The sequence below is a fragment of the Halichoerus grypus genome, chromosome 13 (assembly GCF_964656455.1).
Source record: "Halichoerus grypus chromosome 13, mHalGry1.hap1.1, whole genome shotgun sequence".
Taxonomy (NCBI): Eukaryota; Metazoa; Chordata; class Mammalia; order Carnivora; family Phocidae; genus Halichoerus; species Halichoerus grypus.
The window spans coordinates 58,783,251-58,798,090 of NC_135724.1; the positions used below are offsets into that span (position 1 = coordinate 58,783,251).

The window sequence follows — 14,840 nt, forward strand, 5'->3', positions numbered from 1 at the left end:
CTGGTCGCCTGTGTCACATCTGACCCCCTCACATGCGTGAGGCCACCCGTGATTAGCCAGCAACTGCCAACATGTCAGCCTACCTCACACACATGTACAAACCCAGCTGAGATAGGCCAACTCAGCCTAAACCACAAGAACCTCTCTACCTAAATCAATGGTTTTTCACCCACGACATTATGAAACAAATAATCAATACAGCCTTCCTACACCAATTTTACAAAACAGAACACCTGGGCTCAGAAAGATTTAGTAATTTGTCCAAGGTCTTCAAATTCAGGATGTTCTGGTTGCAATGCACATAACAGAATCCATACCATGGGAAGAAGTTTTGGCCAAACTCCATGTGTTAAGCCTGAAAAGAAAATATTTATGCATTAAGGCCGTCCTCCAAGATTCGGAAAACGGTTGAAAAGAAGACAAAATAGGCCTCTATTTTGGCTTGATTCAGCAGGGCCAAGGAATAGAAACTTTCAAAAACGCACAACTTAAGTAAAAAAGAGAAAAAACGTGATAACATCCAGAGTGATTTACTATAGAATATTTGAACACAGAAGGAAATCCTTTAGAGGTTCAATGACAAGCTCAGAGCAGCATTTTCCTCTTTGGGACTGAAGTTGGCTGGGAGGCAAGAAAATTTCCCTTCTGTACTTCAGGGTTCTAGAGAGACATGATGCCTCAGACCTTTTCTGGGTGTCTGCACAATCCAAAGTCATTGTGGGTAAAGCCCCTAAGACTTGAAATTTGGCCAAACTGAAAATACACAACACACCTGATGTGGTAGTTTGCCCAGAATGCCTTAGCACCCTGCTCCTTTGTTCTTTCTTTCAATACTGTACAGGTCACATCTGTGCACAATATCGAAAGCCACATATCAAAAGGAAAGCTGGGTTGATGCCTTGGTCTTTGCAATCATAGAAGAACCTTGTAAAATCTGCTCCGATCCTCGCCGGTTGCAAAAATGTACTTCCTGCCATCAAACGGAGCTGCTCTGTTAGTCTTGATCCCCCAATATCCTCCCTCTATACCCATCCAACATGGGTTCCTGCAAATCAGAAGTCTCCAGACTTACCCCAGTGTGGATGGATTTGGGCTCGCCTCTCAGGTGGAGGGCAGTAGTCAGCCTGACCTGACACTGGCGTTCTGTTTTTCGTAAAAGGCCTCTGTGTGCTACTTAATGAACACTACTCAGTGACGTGGTTTCAGTGACTGGGTGTTCTACAGATCTTTTATGTTTGCTTGTGTGAGTATAGAATTCTGTGTTACATACAGTGTTAGTTTTTGTTGAGGAAGAATTAGACAATGATTCAAAAGAATTCTAGAGGGGGGAAAGATGGCGGAGGAGTAGGGGACCCTATTTCAACTGGTCCCCGGAATTGAGCTGGGTATCTACCAGACCACTCTGAGCACCCATGAAACCAGCCTGAGATGTAAGAAGATCTGGATCTCTACAAACAGAATATCGCAGGCAGCTGGTTTTGAGGTAAGAAGCGGAGAGCCGTGATTCTGTGGGCAGATATCAGAGGATAAACAGCAGCAGGAGGGTGCCTGAACATGGGGATCCTACACCGCCGGTGAGTGACAGCCTCGCGCGCTGCAGACGGGGCACAGACTCGCAGACCAATAGTGTCGGGAAAGGACTTTAGGGCAGCCCCTGGGGTGGAAAACCAGACCGGCGGGGTCACGCGCACGTGAACGGCAGCCTCTGAGACGGAAACCCAGTGCGCCGGGGTCGCACCAGTGAGCTGAAACCCCCGGGGTGGAAACCTCAAATGGCGGAGTCATGCGCACGCTAACTGCAGCCCCCGGGTCGGAAAACCAGAGCAGCTGAGTCGCACGTGGGCGAACTGGGAGCGGCTGGCGGTTTTAGAAGCACAAAGGGCAGAGACGGGCCCCGACCTGGAGGCAGGACTGGGAGTGCTGCAGAGGGTCACACAACCCAGGATGCTGCAGTTTAAAGCAGCACGGACAGAAACGGAGACGGTGTGGCCTGGAGAGCTCACTGAAGAACAGACTGCGGTCTCTCTGCTCTTGGAAATGGTCTCTTCTGCTCTGACTCGCGTAAGAGATGTGGAAAGCCGCCAGGGAAAGGCGCCAGAGAGCAAAAGCCCCAAAGACTGATTCCCACTGAGCCCATCCCCCACCACAGGGGCACAGGGCAACTCCGCCCAAACAGGGTTGCCTGAGTAACAGCCCGGCAGGCCCCTCCCACAGAAGACAGGCTGGGAAAACAAAAGGCCACCAACCCTAAGGTACCAAGAAAACAGGTGCATCTTGCTTGGGTTCTGGTCAATAATTTGGACTCTATACATTCTGTCAAACACCCACTAACAGAATGATTCGGAGGAGGAGCCGCCAAAACAGAAAAGACTCAGAGATTATGACTTATGCTGCAGATTTACAAATGGATGCAGATATAACCAAGATGTCGGAGATGGAATTCAGGCTAGCAATTGTGAAGACAATAGCTAGAATGGAGAAATCAATTAAGAGTTTCTAAGGGCAGAAATAAAAGGTGAATTGGCAAAACTAAAAATGCTATCAAGGAGATCCAATCCAATCTAGATAATCTAACAGCTAGGGTAACTGAGACAGAAGAGAGAATAAGCGACCTGGAAGACAATATAATAGATAAAAAGGGAAAAGAGGAGGCCAGGGAAAAACAACTCAGAATCCATGAAAATAGAATCAGAGAAATAAGTGACACCATGAGGCGTTCCAATGTCAGAAAAATTGGAATCCCAGAGGGAGTGGAGAGAGGGAGAGGACTACAAGATGTATTTGAGCAAATCGTAGCTGAGAACTTTCCTAATCTGGGGAATGAAACAAACATTCGAGTCCTAGAGGCAGAGAGGACCCCTCCCAAGATCAAGGAAAACAGGCCAACACCCCGGTATGTAATAGTAAAACTTGCAAATCTTAGAACCAAGGAAACCATCTTAAGGGCAGTTAGGGGGAAGAGATTCCTTACGTACAGAGGGAGGAACATCAGAATAACGTCAGACCTATCCACAGAGACCTGGCAAGCCAGAAAGGCCTGGCAAGACATATTCAGGGTACTAAACGAGAAGAACATGCAGCCAAGAATACTTTATCCGGCAAGGCTTTCATTTAGAATGGATGGAGAGATGCAGAGCTTCCACGACTGGCAGAAACTGAAAGAATCTGTGACCACTAAGCCGGCCCTGCAAGAAATATTAAGGTGGGTTCTATAAAAGGAGAAAGACCCCAAGAGTGATCTACAACAGAAACTTTCAGGGACAATCTATAAAAACAACATCTCACAGGCAACATGACAATTAATTCATATCTTTCAATAATCACTCTCAACGTGAATGGCCTAAACGCTCCCATAAAACAGCACAGGGTTGCAGATTAGATAAAAAGACAGGACCCATCCATATGCTATCTACAAGAGACTCATTTTGAACCTAAAGATACATCCAGACTGAAAGTGAAGGGATGGAGATCTATCTTCCATGCCAGCGGACCTCAAAAGAAAGCTGGGGTAGCAATTCTTATATCAGACAAATTAGATTTTAAACTAAAGTCTGTAATAAGAGACACAGAAGGACACTGTATCATTCTTAAAGGGTCTATCCAACAAGAAGATCTAACAATTGTAAATATCTATGCCCCCAACATGGGAGCAGCCATCTACATAAGCCAACTGTTAACCAAAATAAAGAGTCATATTGATAACAATACGTTAATTGTAAGAGACCTCAATACTCCACTCTCAGCAATGGACAGATCATCTAAGCAGAAAATCAACAAGGAAACAAGAGCTTTGAATGATACATTGGACCAGATGGACCTCATAGATATTTACAGAACATTCCACCCTAAAACAACAGAATACTCATTCTTCTCCAGCGCACATGGGACTTTCTCCAGAATTGACAATATACTGGGTAACAAATCAGGTCTCAACCGATACCAAAAGATTGAGATTATTCCCTGCATATTCTCAGACCACAATGCTCTAAAACTGGAACTCAATCACAAGAAAAAATTTGGCAGAAATTCAAACACTTGGAAGCTAAAGACCACTCTGCTCAAGAATGTTTGGGTCAACCAAGAAATCAAAGAAGAACTTAAACAATTCATGGAAATCAATGAGAACGAAAACACATCGGTCCAAAACCTATGGGATACTGCAAAGGTGGTCCTGAGGGGGAAATACATAGCCATCCAAGCCTCACTCAAGAAAATAGAAAAATCCCGAATTCACCAACTAACTCTACACCTTAAAGAACTAGAGAAAAAGCAACAAACGACGCCTAAGCCACACATTAGAAGAGAAATAACTAAAATTAGAGCAGAAATCAATGAATCAGAAACCAGAAACACAGAAAGAGAAACACATCCAGATCAATGAAACTGTTTGTTCTTTGAAAGAATTAATAAGATTGATAAACCACTGGCCAGACTTATCCAAAAGAAAAGAGAAAGGACCCAAATTAATAAAATTATGAACGAAAGGGGAGAGATCACGACTAACACGAAGGAAATAGAAACAATTATTAGAAATTATTATCAACAACTATATGCCAATAAACTGAGCAGTCTGGATAAAATGGAGGCCTTCCTGGAAACCTATAAGCTGCCAAGACTGAAAGAGGAAGAAATTGACAACCTGAATAGGCCAATAACCAGTAACGAGATTGAAGCAGTGATCAAAAACCTCTCCCAAAACAAGAGTCCAGGGCCTGATGGATTCCCTGGGGAATTCTACCAAACATTCAAAGAAAAAATAATACCTATTCTCCTGAAGCCGTTTCAAAAAATAGAAACAAAAGGAAAACTTCCAAACTCATTCTATGAGGCCAGCATTACCTTAATCCCAAAACCAGGCAAAGACCCCATCAAAAAGGAGAATTTCAGACCGACATCCCTGATGAATATGGATTCCAAATCCTCAACAAAATCCTAGCTAATAGGATCCAACAATACATGAAAAGGATCATCCACCACGACCAAGTGGGATTTATCCCCGTGATGCAAGGGTGGTTCAACATTCGCAAATCAATCAATGTGATAGAACACATTTTTGAGAGGAGGGAGAAGAACCATATGGTCCTCTCAATTGATGCAGATAAAAGCATTTGACAAAATACGACATCCTTTCCTGATTAAAACTCTCCAGAGTATAGGGATAGAGGGAACATTCCTCAAGCTCATAAAATCCACCCATGAAAAACCCACAGCGAATATCATCCTCAATGGGGAAAAGCTGAGAGCCTTTCCCTTAAGATCAGGAACACATCAAGGGTGCCCACTCTCGCCATTATTGTTCAACATAGTACTAGAAGTCCTAGCAACAGCAGACAACAAAAAGAAATAAAACGTATTCAAATTGGCAAAGAAGAAGTCAAACTCTCTCTTTTCGCAGACGACATGATAGTTTATGGGGAAAACCCAAAAGACTCTACCCCCGAATTACTAGAACTCATCCAGCAATTCAGTAATGTGGCAGGATACAAAATCAACGCACAGAAATCAGTTGCTTTCTTATACACTAACAACGCAACTGTAGAAAGAGAAATTAAAGAAACGATTCCATTTACAATAGCACCAAAAACCATAAGATACCTCGGAATAAACCTAACCAAAGAGGTAAAGGATCTATACTCTAGGAACTACAAAACACTCATGAAAGAAATTGAAGAAGACACAAAAAGATGGAAAAATATTCCATGCTCATGGATCGGAAGAATAAACATTGTTAAAATGTCTATGCTACCCAGAGCAATCTATAACTACAATGCCATCCCGATCAAAATTCCAATGACATTTTTCAAGGTGCTGCAACAAACAATCCTAAAATTTGTATGGAATCAGAAAAGACCCCAAATCGCCAAGGAGATGTTGAAAAAGAAAAACAAAGCTGGGGGCATCACGTTGCCCGATTTCAAGCTATAATACAAAGCTGTGATCACCAAGACGGCACGGTATTGGCAAAAACACAGACATACAGACCAATGGAACAGAATAGAGAACCCAGATATGGACCCTCAACTCTATGGTCAAATAATCTTTGACAAAGCAGGGGAAAAAATGCAATGGAAAAAAGACAGTCTCTTCAACAAATGGTGCTGGGAAAATTGGACAGCCACATGCAGAAGAATGAAACTCGACCATTCTCTAACACCATTCACCAAGATAAACTCAAAGTGGATGAAAGACCTCAATGTGAGACAGGAATCCATCAAAAGCCTAGAGGAGAACATAGGCAGTAACCTCATCGACATTGGTATGAGAGACCGGGAAAGGGTCCCATACGTGAAATGAAGTGAGAAACAGGCCGGTGTGGAAGGGAGCTCTAAACTCACCTCTTGTTTCTGATGCTAGTACCCTTGCCCCGGCTGTGCCTGCAGGCCTAAAGCCAAGCACCTAACTCAAGGGAACAACGTTTAGAGAATTCCTGCTTCGGCTAAAATAGCCATGCCTGAGAGTGGACGCATTTTGCTGTGTGAAAGCGTGAGCGCACTGCAACTGAGTCCCAAACCATTTTCTGTGTGAGACTCAGGCCCCGGAAGAAAGCAGAACATGACTCCCCACTTGTTTCATGAAGCTAGCACTGCGGCCCCACTTTTGCATGGAAGTCTAATCGCTAGCGTTCTAACTCGGAGAAACAACACTAGAGAAACCGTAGTTTAGGTACCGTCAACCTCTGCGAGATGAAGCAGTTTAGGGTGAACTCTGGGTGAGAACCTGAGGACAGGTTCCATTTCGTAAAATACACCATTGATTCTTGGCCTTAGTAGCCTGGTAGGCGAATGAGCTGCAGCTGGGATTCTTTACAGGCTTGTTTCTTCCAAGTCAGTGTCGAGCACGGAGCATTCCTGCACACATGGAGCAGTAGTGTTAGCTTCAGGTAGCAAGAGCTGAGTCCAGAGGTGCCTTCTGCCCGGACCTGTTTCTCCCTCGGTTTCACGTATGGAACCCGTTCCCCAGGCTCTCACCCACGGTACCCTGTATACTGCTTCCTCCGCCTGGAGGTCGACAGTAACTAAAGCACGATTTCTCTACAGTGTTGTTTCTTCGAGTTAGAATGCTAGTGATGAGACTTCCATGCAAAAGCGGGGCCGCAGTGCTAGCTTGATGAAACACATGGGGAGTCGTGTGCTGCCTTCTGCTGGGGCCTGAGTCTCACTCGCAAAAAGCTTTGGACTCCCTTGCAGAGCTCTCACGCACGCACACAACAAAATGCTTCCACCCTCAGGGGCGGCCGTGTTAGCTGAAGCACGGATTCTCTACCAAGTTTTTCCTTTGAGTTAGGTGGCTGACTTTAAGCCTGCACGCACAGCCGGAGAAACGGTACTAGCCCCATAACCACGATGTGAGTTGAGAGCTGCCTTCTGTACCGGCCTGTCTCTCCCCCGATTTTACGAAATGGAACCCGTCCCCAGGCTCTCACCCACAGTACACCCTGACCTGCTTCCTCCCACAGAGGAGTCGAGGATGGCTAAAGCACGGTTTCTCTAGTGTTGTTTATCCGAACTACAACGCTAGCGATTAGACTTCCATGCAAAACTGGGGCCACAGTGCTAGTTTCATGAGACAAGTGGGGAGTCGTGTTCTGTCTTCTGCCAGGGCCTGAGTCTCACACGGAAAATGGTTTTGGACTCACTTGCAGTGCGCTCACGCATGCACACAGCAAAATGTGTCCGCCCTCAGGCCTGGCGATTTTAGCCAAAGCAGGAATTCTCTCCAGAGTGGTTCCTTTGAGTTAGGTGGTTGGCTTTAGGCCTGCAGGCACCCCCGGGGCAACGGCACTAGCCTCATAAACAAGAGGTGAATTGAGAGCTGCCTTCCGCACCGGCCTGTTTCTCACTCCATTTCACGTATGGGACCCTTTCCCCGGTCTCTCATACACGAGCACTGTCAGATTCCTCTGGCTTCAGGAACGGCACTGTTAACTAAAGCGCACTCACTCTATAGCATTGATTCTTTTTCTTTTTTATTATTGTTATGTTAATCCCCATACATTACATCATTAGTTTTAGATACAGTGTTCCATGATTCATTGTTTGTGCATAACACCCAGTGCTCCATGCAGAACGTGCCCTCCCCAATACCCATCACGAGGCTAACCCATCCTCCCACCCCCCTTCCCTCTAGAACCCTCAGTTTGTTTTTCAGAGTCCATCGTCTCTCATGGTTCTTCTCCCCCTCCGATTCCCCCCCTTCATTCTTCCCCTCCTCTTACATTCTTCTTCTTCTTTTTTTCTTTCTGAACATATATTGCATTATTTGTTTCAGAGGTACAGATCTGAGATTCAACAGTCTTGCACAGTTCACAGCGCTCACCAGAGCACATACCCTCACCAGTGACCATCACCCAGTCACCCCATCCCTCCCACCCCACCCCCCACTCCAGCAACCCTCAGTTTGTTTCCTGAGATTAAGAATTCCTCCTATCAGTGAGGTCATATGATACATGTCTTTCTCTCTTTGACTTATTTCGCTCAGCATAATACCCTCCAGTTCCATCCATGTCATTGCAAATGGCAAGATCTCATTCCTTTTGATGGCTGCATAATATTCCATTGTATATATATACCAAGTCTTCTTTATCCATTCATCTGTTGATGGACATCTTGGCTCTTTCCACAGTTTGGCTCTTGTGGACATTGCTATAGCATTGATTCTTGGTGTTATTAGCCTGGTTACTAGGCATCCAAGCACACAGGGTACAGCAGTGCTAATCTCCTCAAACAAGAGGTGAGTCCACAGCAGCCTTCCTCACAGGCCTGCTTCTCACTCCGACTTACGTTTAGGTTCCATTTCTCATGCTCTCACAAAAACACACAATAGATGAAGTTCACGCTCAGGAAGGGCGATCTTTGCTGAGGCACGGGTTCTCTGCACCTTTGTTCCTTTGCGTTGGGTGGATGGCACTTAGGACTGCACGCACAGAGGGGAGAGCCGATCTCGTTTCCCGAAACAAGAGTTGAGTCGAGAGGTGCCTTCTGCCCATGCTTATTTCTCCCTGGGAATTCTGCTGGGACTCATTCCCCAGGTTTGCCGTCAAGCAGAGTGGACAATGCTGCCACCCTGTGGAGAGGCGAAAGAGCTGAAGCTGGGCTTCTTGACCGGCTTCTTTGTGCCAAATCAGTGTGGAGCACTTAGCATTCCTATGCACACATGGAGCAGTATTGTTAGCTTCAGGTAACAGGAGCTGAGTCGAGAGGTGCCTTCTGGCCCGGACTTCTGCTCCCCCGATTTTACGAAACGGAACCCGTCCCCAGGCTCTCACCCACAGTACACCCTAACCTGCTTCCTCCCACACAGAGGTCGACGGTCGCTATAGCACGGTTTCTCTAGTGTTGTTCCTCCGAGTTAGAACGCCAGCGATTAGACTTCCATGCCAAAGTGGGGCCGCAGTGCTTACTTCATGAAACAAGTGGGGAGTCTTGTTCTGCCTTCTGCCGGGGCCCGAGTCTCACACGGAAAATGGTTTGGGACTCCCTTGCAGTTCTCTCACGCATGCACACAGCAAAATGCTTCCAGCCTCAGGCATGCCTATTTTCGCTGAAGCAGGAATTCTCTACAGAGTTGTTCCTTCCACTTAGGTGCTTGGCTTTAGGCCTGCAGGCACACACGGGGCAACGATACTAGCTTCAGAAACAAGAGGTGAGTTGACAGCTGTCTTCTGTACCGGCCTGTTTCTCCCTCGATTTTACCTATGGAACCCGTCCCCAGGCTCTCACCCACAGTGCAGCATAAACTGCTTCCTCCCCCAGAGAGGTCGACGGTAGCTAAAGCACGGTTTCTTTTTTTTTTTTTAAAGTTTTAATTTATTTATCTGACAGAGAGAGACACAGCGAGAGAGGGAACACAAGCAGGGGAAGTGGGAGAGGGAGAAGCAGGCCTCCCGCTGAACAGGGAATCCGATGCGGGGCTCGATCCCAGGACCCTGGGATCATGACCTGACCTGAAGGCAGACGCTTAACCATCTGAGCCACCCAGGCGCCCCTAAAGCACAGTTTCTGTACACTGTTGTTTCTTTGAGTTGGAACGCAAGCGATTAGACTTCCATGCAAAAGTGGGGCCGCAGTGCTAGCTTGCTGAAACAAGTGGGGAGTCGTGTGCTGCCTTCTGCAGCGGCCTGAGGCTCCCTCGGAATTGGGTTTGGGACTCCCTTGCAGGGCTCTCACGCACGCACACTACAAAATGCTTCCACCCTCAGGAGCGGCTGTTTTAGCCGAAGCACGGCTTCTCTACCGAGTTTTTCCTTCGAGTTAGGTGGCTGACGTTAAGCCTGAACGCACACCCGGGGCAACGGTACCAGCCCCATAACCATGATGTGAGTTGAGAGCTGCCTTGTGTACCGGCCTGTCTCTCCCCCGATTTTACGAAATGGAACCTGTCCCCAGGCTCTCACCCACAGTACACCCTAAACTGCTTCCTCGCCCAGAGAGGTCGACGGTACCTAAAGCACGGTTTCTCTACACTGTTGTTTCTTCGAGTTAGAACGCCAGCTCTTAGACTTCCATGCAAAAGTGGGGCGGCAGTGCTAGCTTCATGAAACATGTGGGGAGTCGTGTTCTGCCTTCTGCCGGGGCCTGAGTCTCACACGGAAAATGGTTTGGGACTCAGTTGCAGTGCCCTCACGCAGGCACACAGCAAAATGCGTCCACCCTCCGGCATGGCTATTTTCGCCGAGGCAGGAATTCTCTACAGAGTTGTTCCTTTGAGTTAGGTGTTTGGTTTAGGCCTGCAGGCACACCCGGGGCAAGGGTACTAGCCTCATAAACAAGAGGCGAGTTGAGAGCTGCCTTCCGCACTGGCCTGTTTCTCACTCCATTTCACGTATGGGACCCTTTCCCTGCTCTCTCATACACGAGCACTGTAGAATTCCTCCGGCTTCAGGAACGGCAACGTGAGCTAAAGCGCAGTAACTCTACAGCCTTGATTATTGGTGTTAGTAGCCTGGGAGGCGAATGAGCTGCAGCTGGGGTTCTTTACAGGCTTGTTTCTTCCAAGTCAGTGTCGAGCACGGAGCATTCCTGCACACATGGAGCAGTAGTGTTAGCTTCAGGTAGCAAGAGCTGAGTCCAGAGGTGCCTTCTGCCCAGACCTATTTCTCTCTTGGTTTCACGTATGGAACCCGTTCCCCAGGCTCTCAGCCACGGTACTCCGTGTAATGCTTCCTCCGTCTAGAGGTCGACGGTAACTAAAGCACGATTTCTCTACACTGTTGTTTCTTCGAGTTAGAATGCTAGTGATGAGACTTCCATGCAAAAGCGGGGCCGCAGTGCTAGCTTGATGAAACACATGGGGAGTCGTGTGCTGCCTTCTGCTGGGGCCTGAGGCTCACTCGCAAAACGCTTTGGACTCCCTTGCAGTGCTCTCACGCATGCACACAACAAAATGCTTCCACCCTCAGGGGCGGCCGTGTTAGCTGAAGCATGGATTCTCCAGCGAGTTTTTCCTTCGAGTTAGGTGGCTGACTTTAAGCCTGCACGCACAGCCGGACAAACGGTACTAGCCCCATAACCATGATGTGAGTTGAGAGCTGCCTTGTGTACCGGCCTGTCTCTCCTCGATTTTACGAAATGGAACCCGTCCCCAGGCCCTCACCCACAGTACACCCTGACCTGCTTCCTCCCACAGAGGAGTCGAGGATGGCTAAAGCACGGTTTCTCTAGTGTTGTTTATCCGAACTACAACGCTAGCGATTAGACTTCCATGCAAAACTGGGGCCGCAGTGCTAGTTTCATGAGACAAGTGGGAAGTCGTGTTCTGTCCTCTGCCGGGGCCTGAGTCTCACACGGAAAATGGTTTTGGACTCACTTGCAGTGCGCTCACGCATGCACACAGCAAAATGTGTCCGCCCTCAAGCCTGGTGATTTTAGTCAAAGCAGGAATTCTCTCCAGAGTGGTTCCTTTGAGTTAGGTGGTTGGTTTTAGGCCTGCAGGCACCCCTGGGGCAACGGCACTAGCCTCATAAACAAGAGGTGAATTGAGAGCTGCCTTCCGCACCGGCCTGTTTCTCACTCCATTTCACGTATGGGACCCTTTCCCCGGTCTCTCATACATGAGCACTGTCAGATTCCTCTGGCTTCAGGAACGGCACTGTTAACTAAAGCACACTCACTCTATAGCATTGATTCTTTTTCTTTTTTATTATTGTTATGTTAATCCCCATACATTACATCATTAGTTTTAGATACAGTGTTCCATGATTCATTGTTTGTGCATAACACCCAGTGCTCCATGCAGAACGTGCCCTCCCCAATACCCATCACGAGGCTAACCCATCCTCCCCCCCCTTCCCTCTAGAACCCTCAGTTTGTTTTTCAGAGTCCATCGTCTCTCATGGTTCTTCTCCCCCTCCGATTTCCCCCCCTTCATTCTTCCCCTCCTCTTACATTCTTCTTCTTCTTTTTTTCTTTCTGAACATATATTGCATTATTTGTTTCAGAGGTACAGATCTGAGATTCAACAGTCTTGCACAGTTCACAGCGCTCACCAGAGCACATACCCTCCCCAGTGACCATCACCCAGTCACCCCATCCCTCCCACCACAGCCCCCACTCCAGCAACCCTCAGTTTGTTTCCTGAGATTAAGAATTCCTCCTATCAGTGAGGTCATATGATACATGTCTTTCTCTGTTTGACTTATTTCGCTCTGCATAAGACCCTCCAGTTCCATCCATGTCGTTGCAAATGGCAAGATCTCATTCCTTTTGATGGCTGCATAATATTCCATTGTATATATATACCAAGTCTTTTTTTTTTTCTCAAAGATTTTATTTATTTATTTGTGAGAGAGAGAATGAGAGACAGAGAGCATGAGAGGGAGGAGGGTCAGAGGGAGAAGCAGACTCCCTGCCGAGCAGGGAGCCCGATGCGGGACTCGATCCCGGGACTCCAGGATCATGACCTGAGCCGAAGGTAGTCGCTTAACCAACTGAGCCACCCAGGCGTCCCTATACCAAGTCTTCTTTATCCATTCATGTGTTGATGGACATCTTGGCTCTTTCCACAGTTTGACTCTTGTGGACATTGCTATAGCATTGATTCTTGGTGTTATTAGCCTGGTAACTAGGCATCCAGGCACACAGGGTACAGCAGTGCTAATCTCCTCAAACAAGAGGTGAGTCCACAGCAGCCTTCCTCACAGGCCTGCTTCTCACTCCGACTTACGTTTAGGTTCCATTTCTCATGCTCTCACAAAAACACACAATAGATGAAGTTCACGCTCAGGAAGGGCGATCTTTGCTGAGGCACGGGTCCTCTGCACTTTTGTTCCTTTGCGTTGGGTGGATGGCACTTAGGACTGCACGCACAGAGGGGAGAGCCGATCTCGTTTCCCGAAACAAGAGTTGAGTCGAGAGGTGCCTTCTGCCCATGCTTATTTCTCCCTGGGAATTCTGCTGGGACTCATTCCCCAGGTTTGCCGTCAAGCAGAGTGGACAATGCTGCCACCCTGTGGAGAGGCGAAAGAGCTGAAGCTGGGCTTCTTGACCGGCTTCTTTGTGCCAAATCAGTGTGGAGCACTTAGCATTCCTATGCACACATGGAGCAGTAGTGTTAGCTTCAGGTAACAGGAGCTGAGTCGAGAGGTGCCTTCTGGCCCGGACTTCTGCTCCCCCGATTTTACGAAACGGAACCCGTCCCCAGGCTCTCACCCACAGTACACCCTAACCTGCTTCCTCCCACACAGAGGTCGACGGTCGCTAAAGCACGGTTTCTCTAGTGTTGTTTCTCCGAGTTAGAACGCCAGCGATTAGACTTCCATGCCAAAGTGGGGCCGCAGTGCTAACCTCAGGAAACAAGTGGGGAGTCGTGTTCTGCCTTCTGCCGGGGCCCGAGTCCCACACGGAAATAGGTTCTGGACTCACTTGCAGTGGGCTCACGCATGCACACAGCAAAATGCGTCCACCCTCCGGCATGGCTACTTTAGCCGAAGCAGGAATTCTCTACAGAGTTGTTCCTTTGAGTTAGGTGGTTGGCTTTAGGCCTGCAGGCACACCCGGGGCAAGTGTACCGGCCTCATAAACAAGAGGTGAGTTGAGAGCTGCCTTCCGCTCCGGCCTGTTTCTCACTCCATTTCACGTATGGGACCCTTTCCCGGGCTCTCTTACACGAGAACTGTCAAATTCCCCTGGCTTCAGGAACGGCAATGTTAACTCAAGCGCAGTCACTCTATAGCATTGATTCTTGGTGTTAGTAGCCTGGTAACTAGGCATCCAGGCACACAGGGTACAGTAGTGCTAATCTCCTCAAACAAGAGGTGAGTCCACAGCAGCCTTCCTTACAGGCCTGCTTCTCACTCCGAGTTACGTTTAGGTTCCATTTCTCATGCGTTCACAAAAACACACAATAGATGAAGTGCATGCTCAGGAAGGGCGATCTTTGCTGAGGCACGGGTCCTCTGCACTTTTGTTCCTTTGCGTTGGGTGGATGGCACTTAGGACTCTACGCACACACGGGAGAGCCGATGTAGTTCCCGAAACAAGAGTTGAGTCGATAGCTGCCTCCTGCCCATGCTTCTTTCTCCCTCGGAATTCTGCTGGGACTCATTCCCCAGGTTTGCACTCAAGCAGAGTTGAAAATGCTGCCACCCTGTGGAGAGGCGCATGAGCTGAAGCTGGGATTCTTGACCGGCTTCTTTCTGCCAAATCAGTGTGGAGCACTTGGCATTCCTATGCACACATGGAGCGGTAGTGTTAGCTTCAGGTAACAAGAGCTGAGTCGAGAGGTGCCTTCTGGCCCGGACTTCTTCTCCCTCGGTCTCACGTAAGGAACCCGTTCCCCAGGCTCTCACCCACGGTAGCCTGGAAACTGCTTCCTCCCTCAGAGACGTGGATGGTAGCTAAAGC

General features: G+C 47.9%; 1 protein-coding gene across 1 annotated transcript in view; it reads right to left on the reverse strand.

The window, feature by feature from the left end:
• Positions 1 to 370: 370 nt before the first annotated feature.
• LOC144379885 (transmembrane protein 135-like) overlaps positions 371 to 14,840 on the reverse strand; it is a 98,320-nt gene continuing 83,850 nt past the window's right edge. The window contains exon 5 of the mRNA XM_078060539.1: positions 371 to 487. Coding sequence (XP_077916665.1) covers positions 371 to 487 — 117 coding nt within the window. The remainder of the gene's footprint in view (positions 488 to 14,840) is intronic.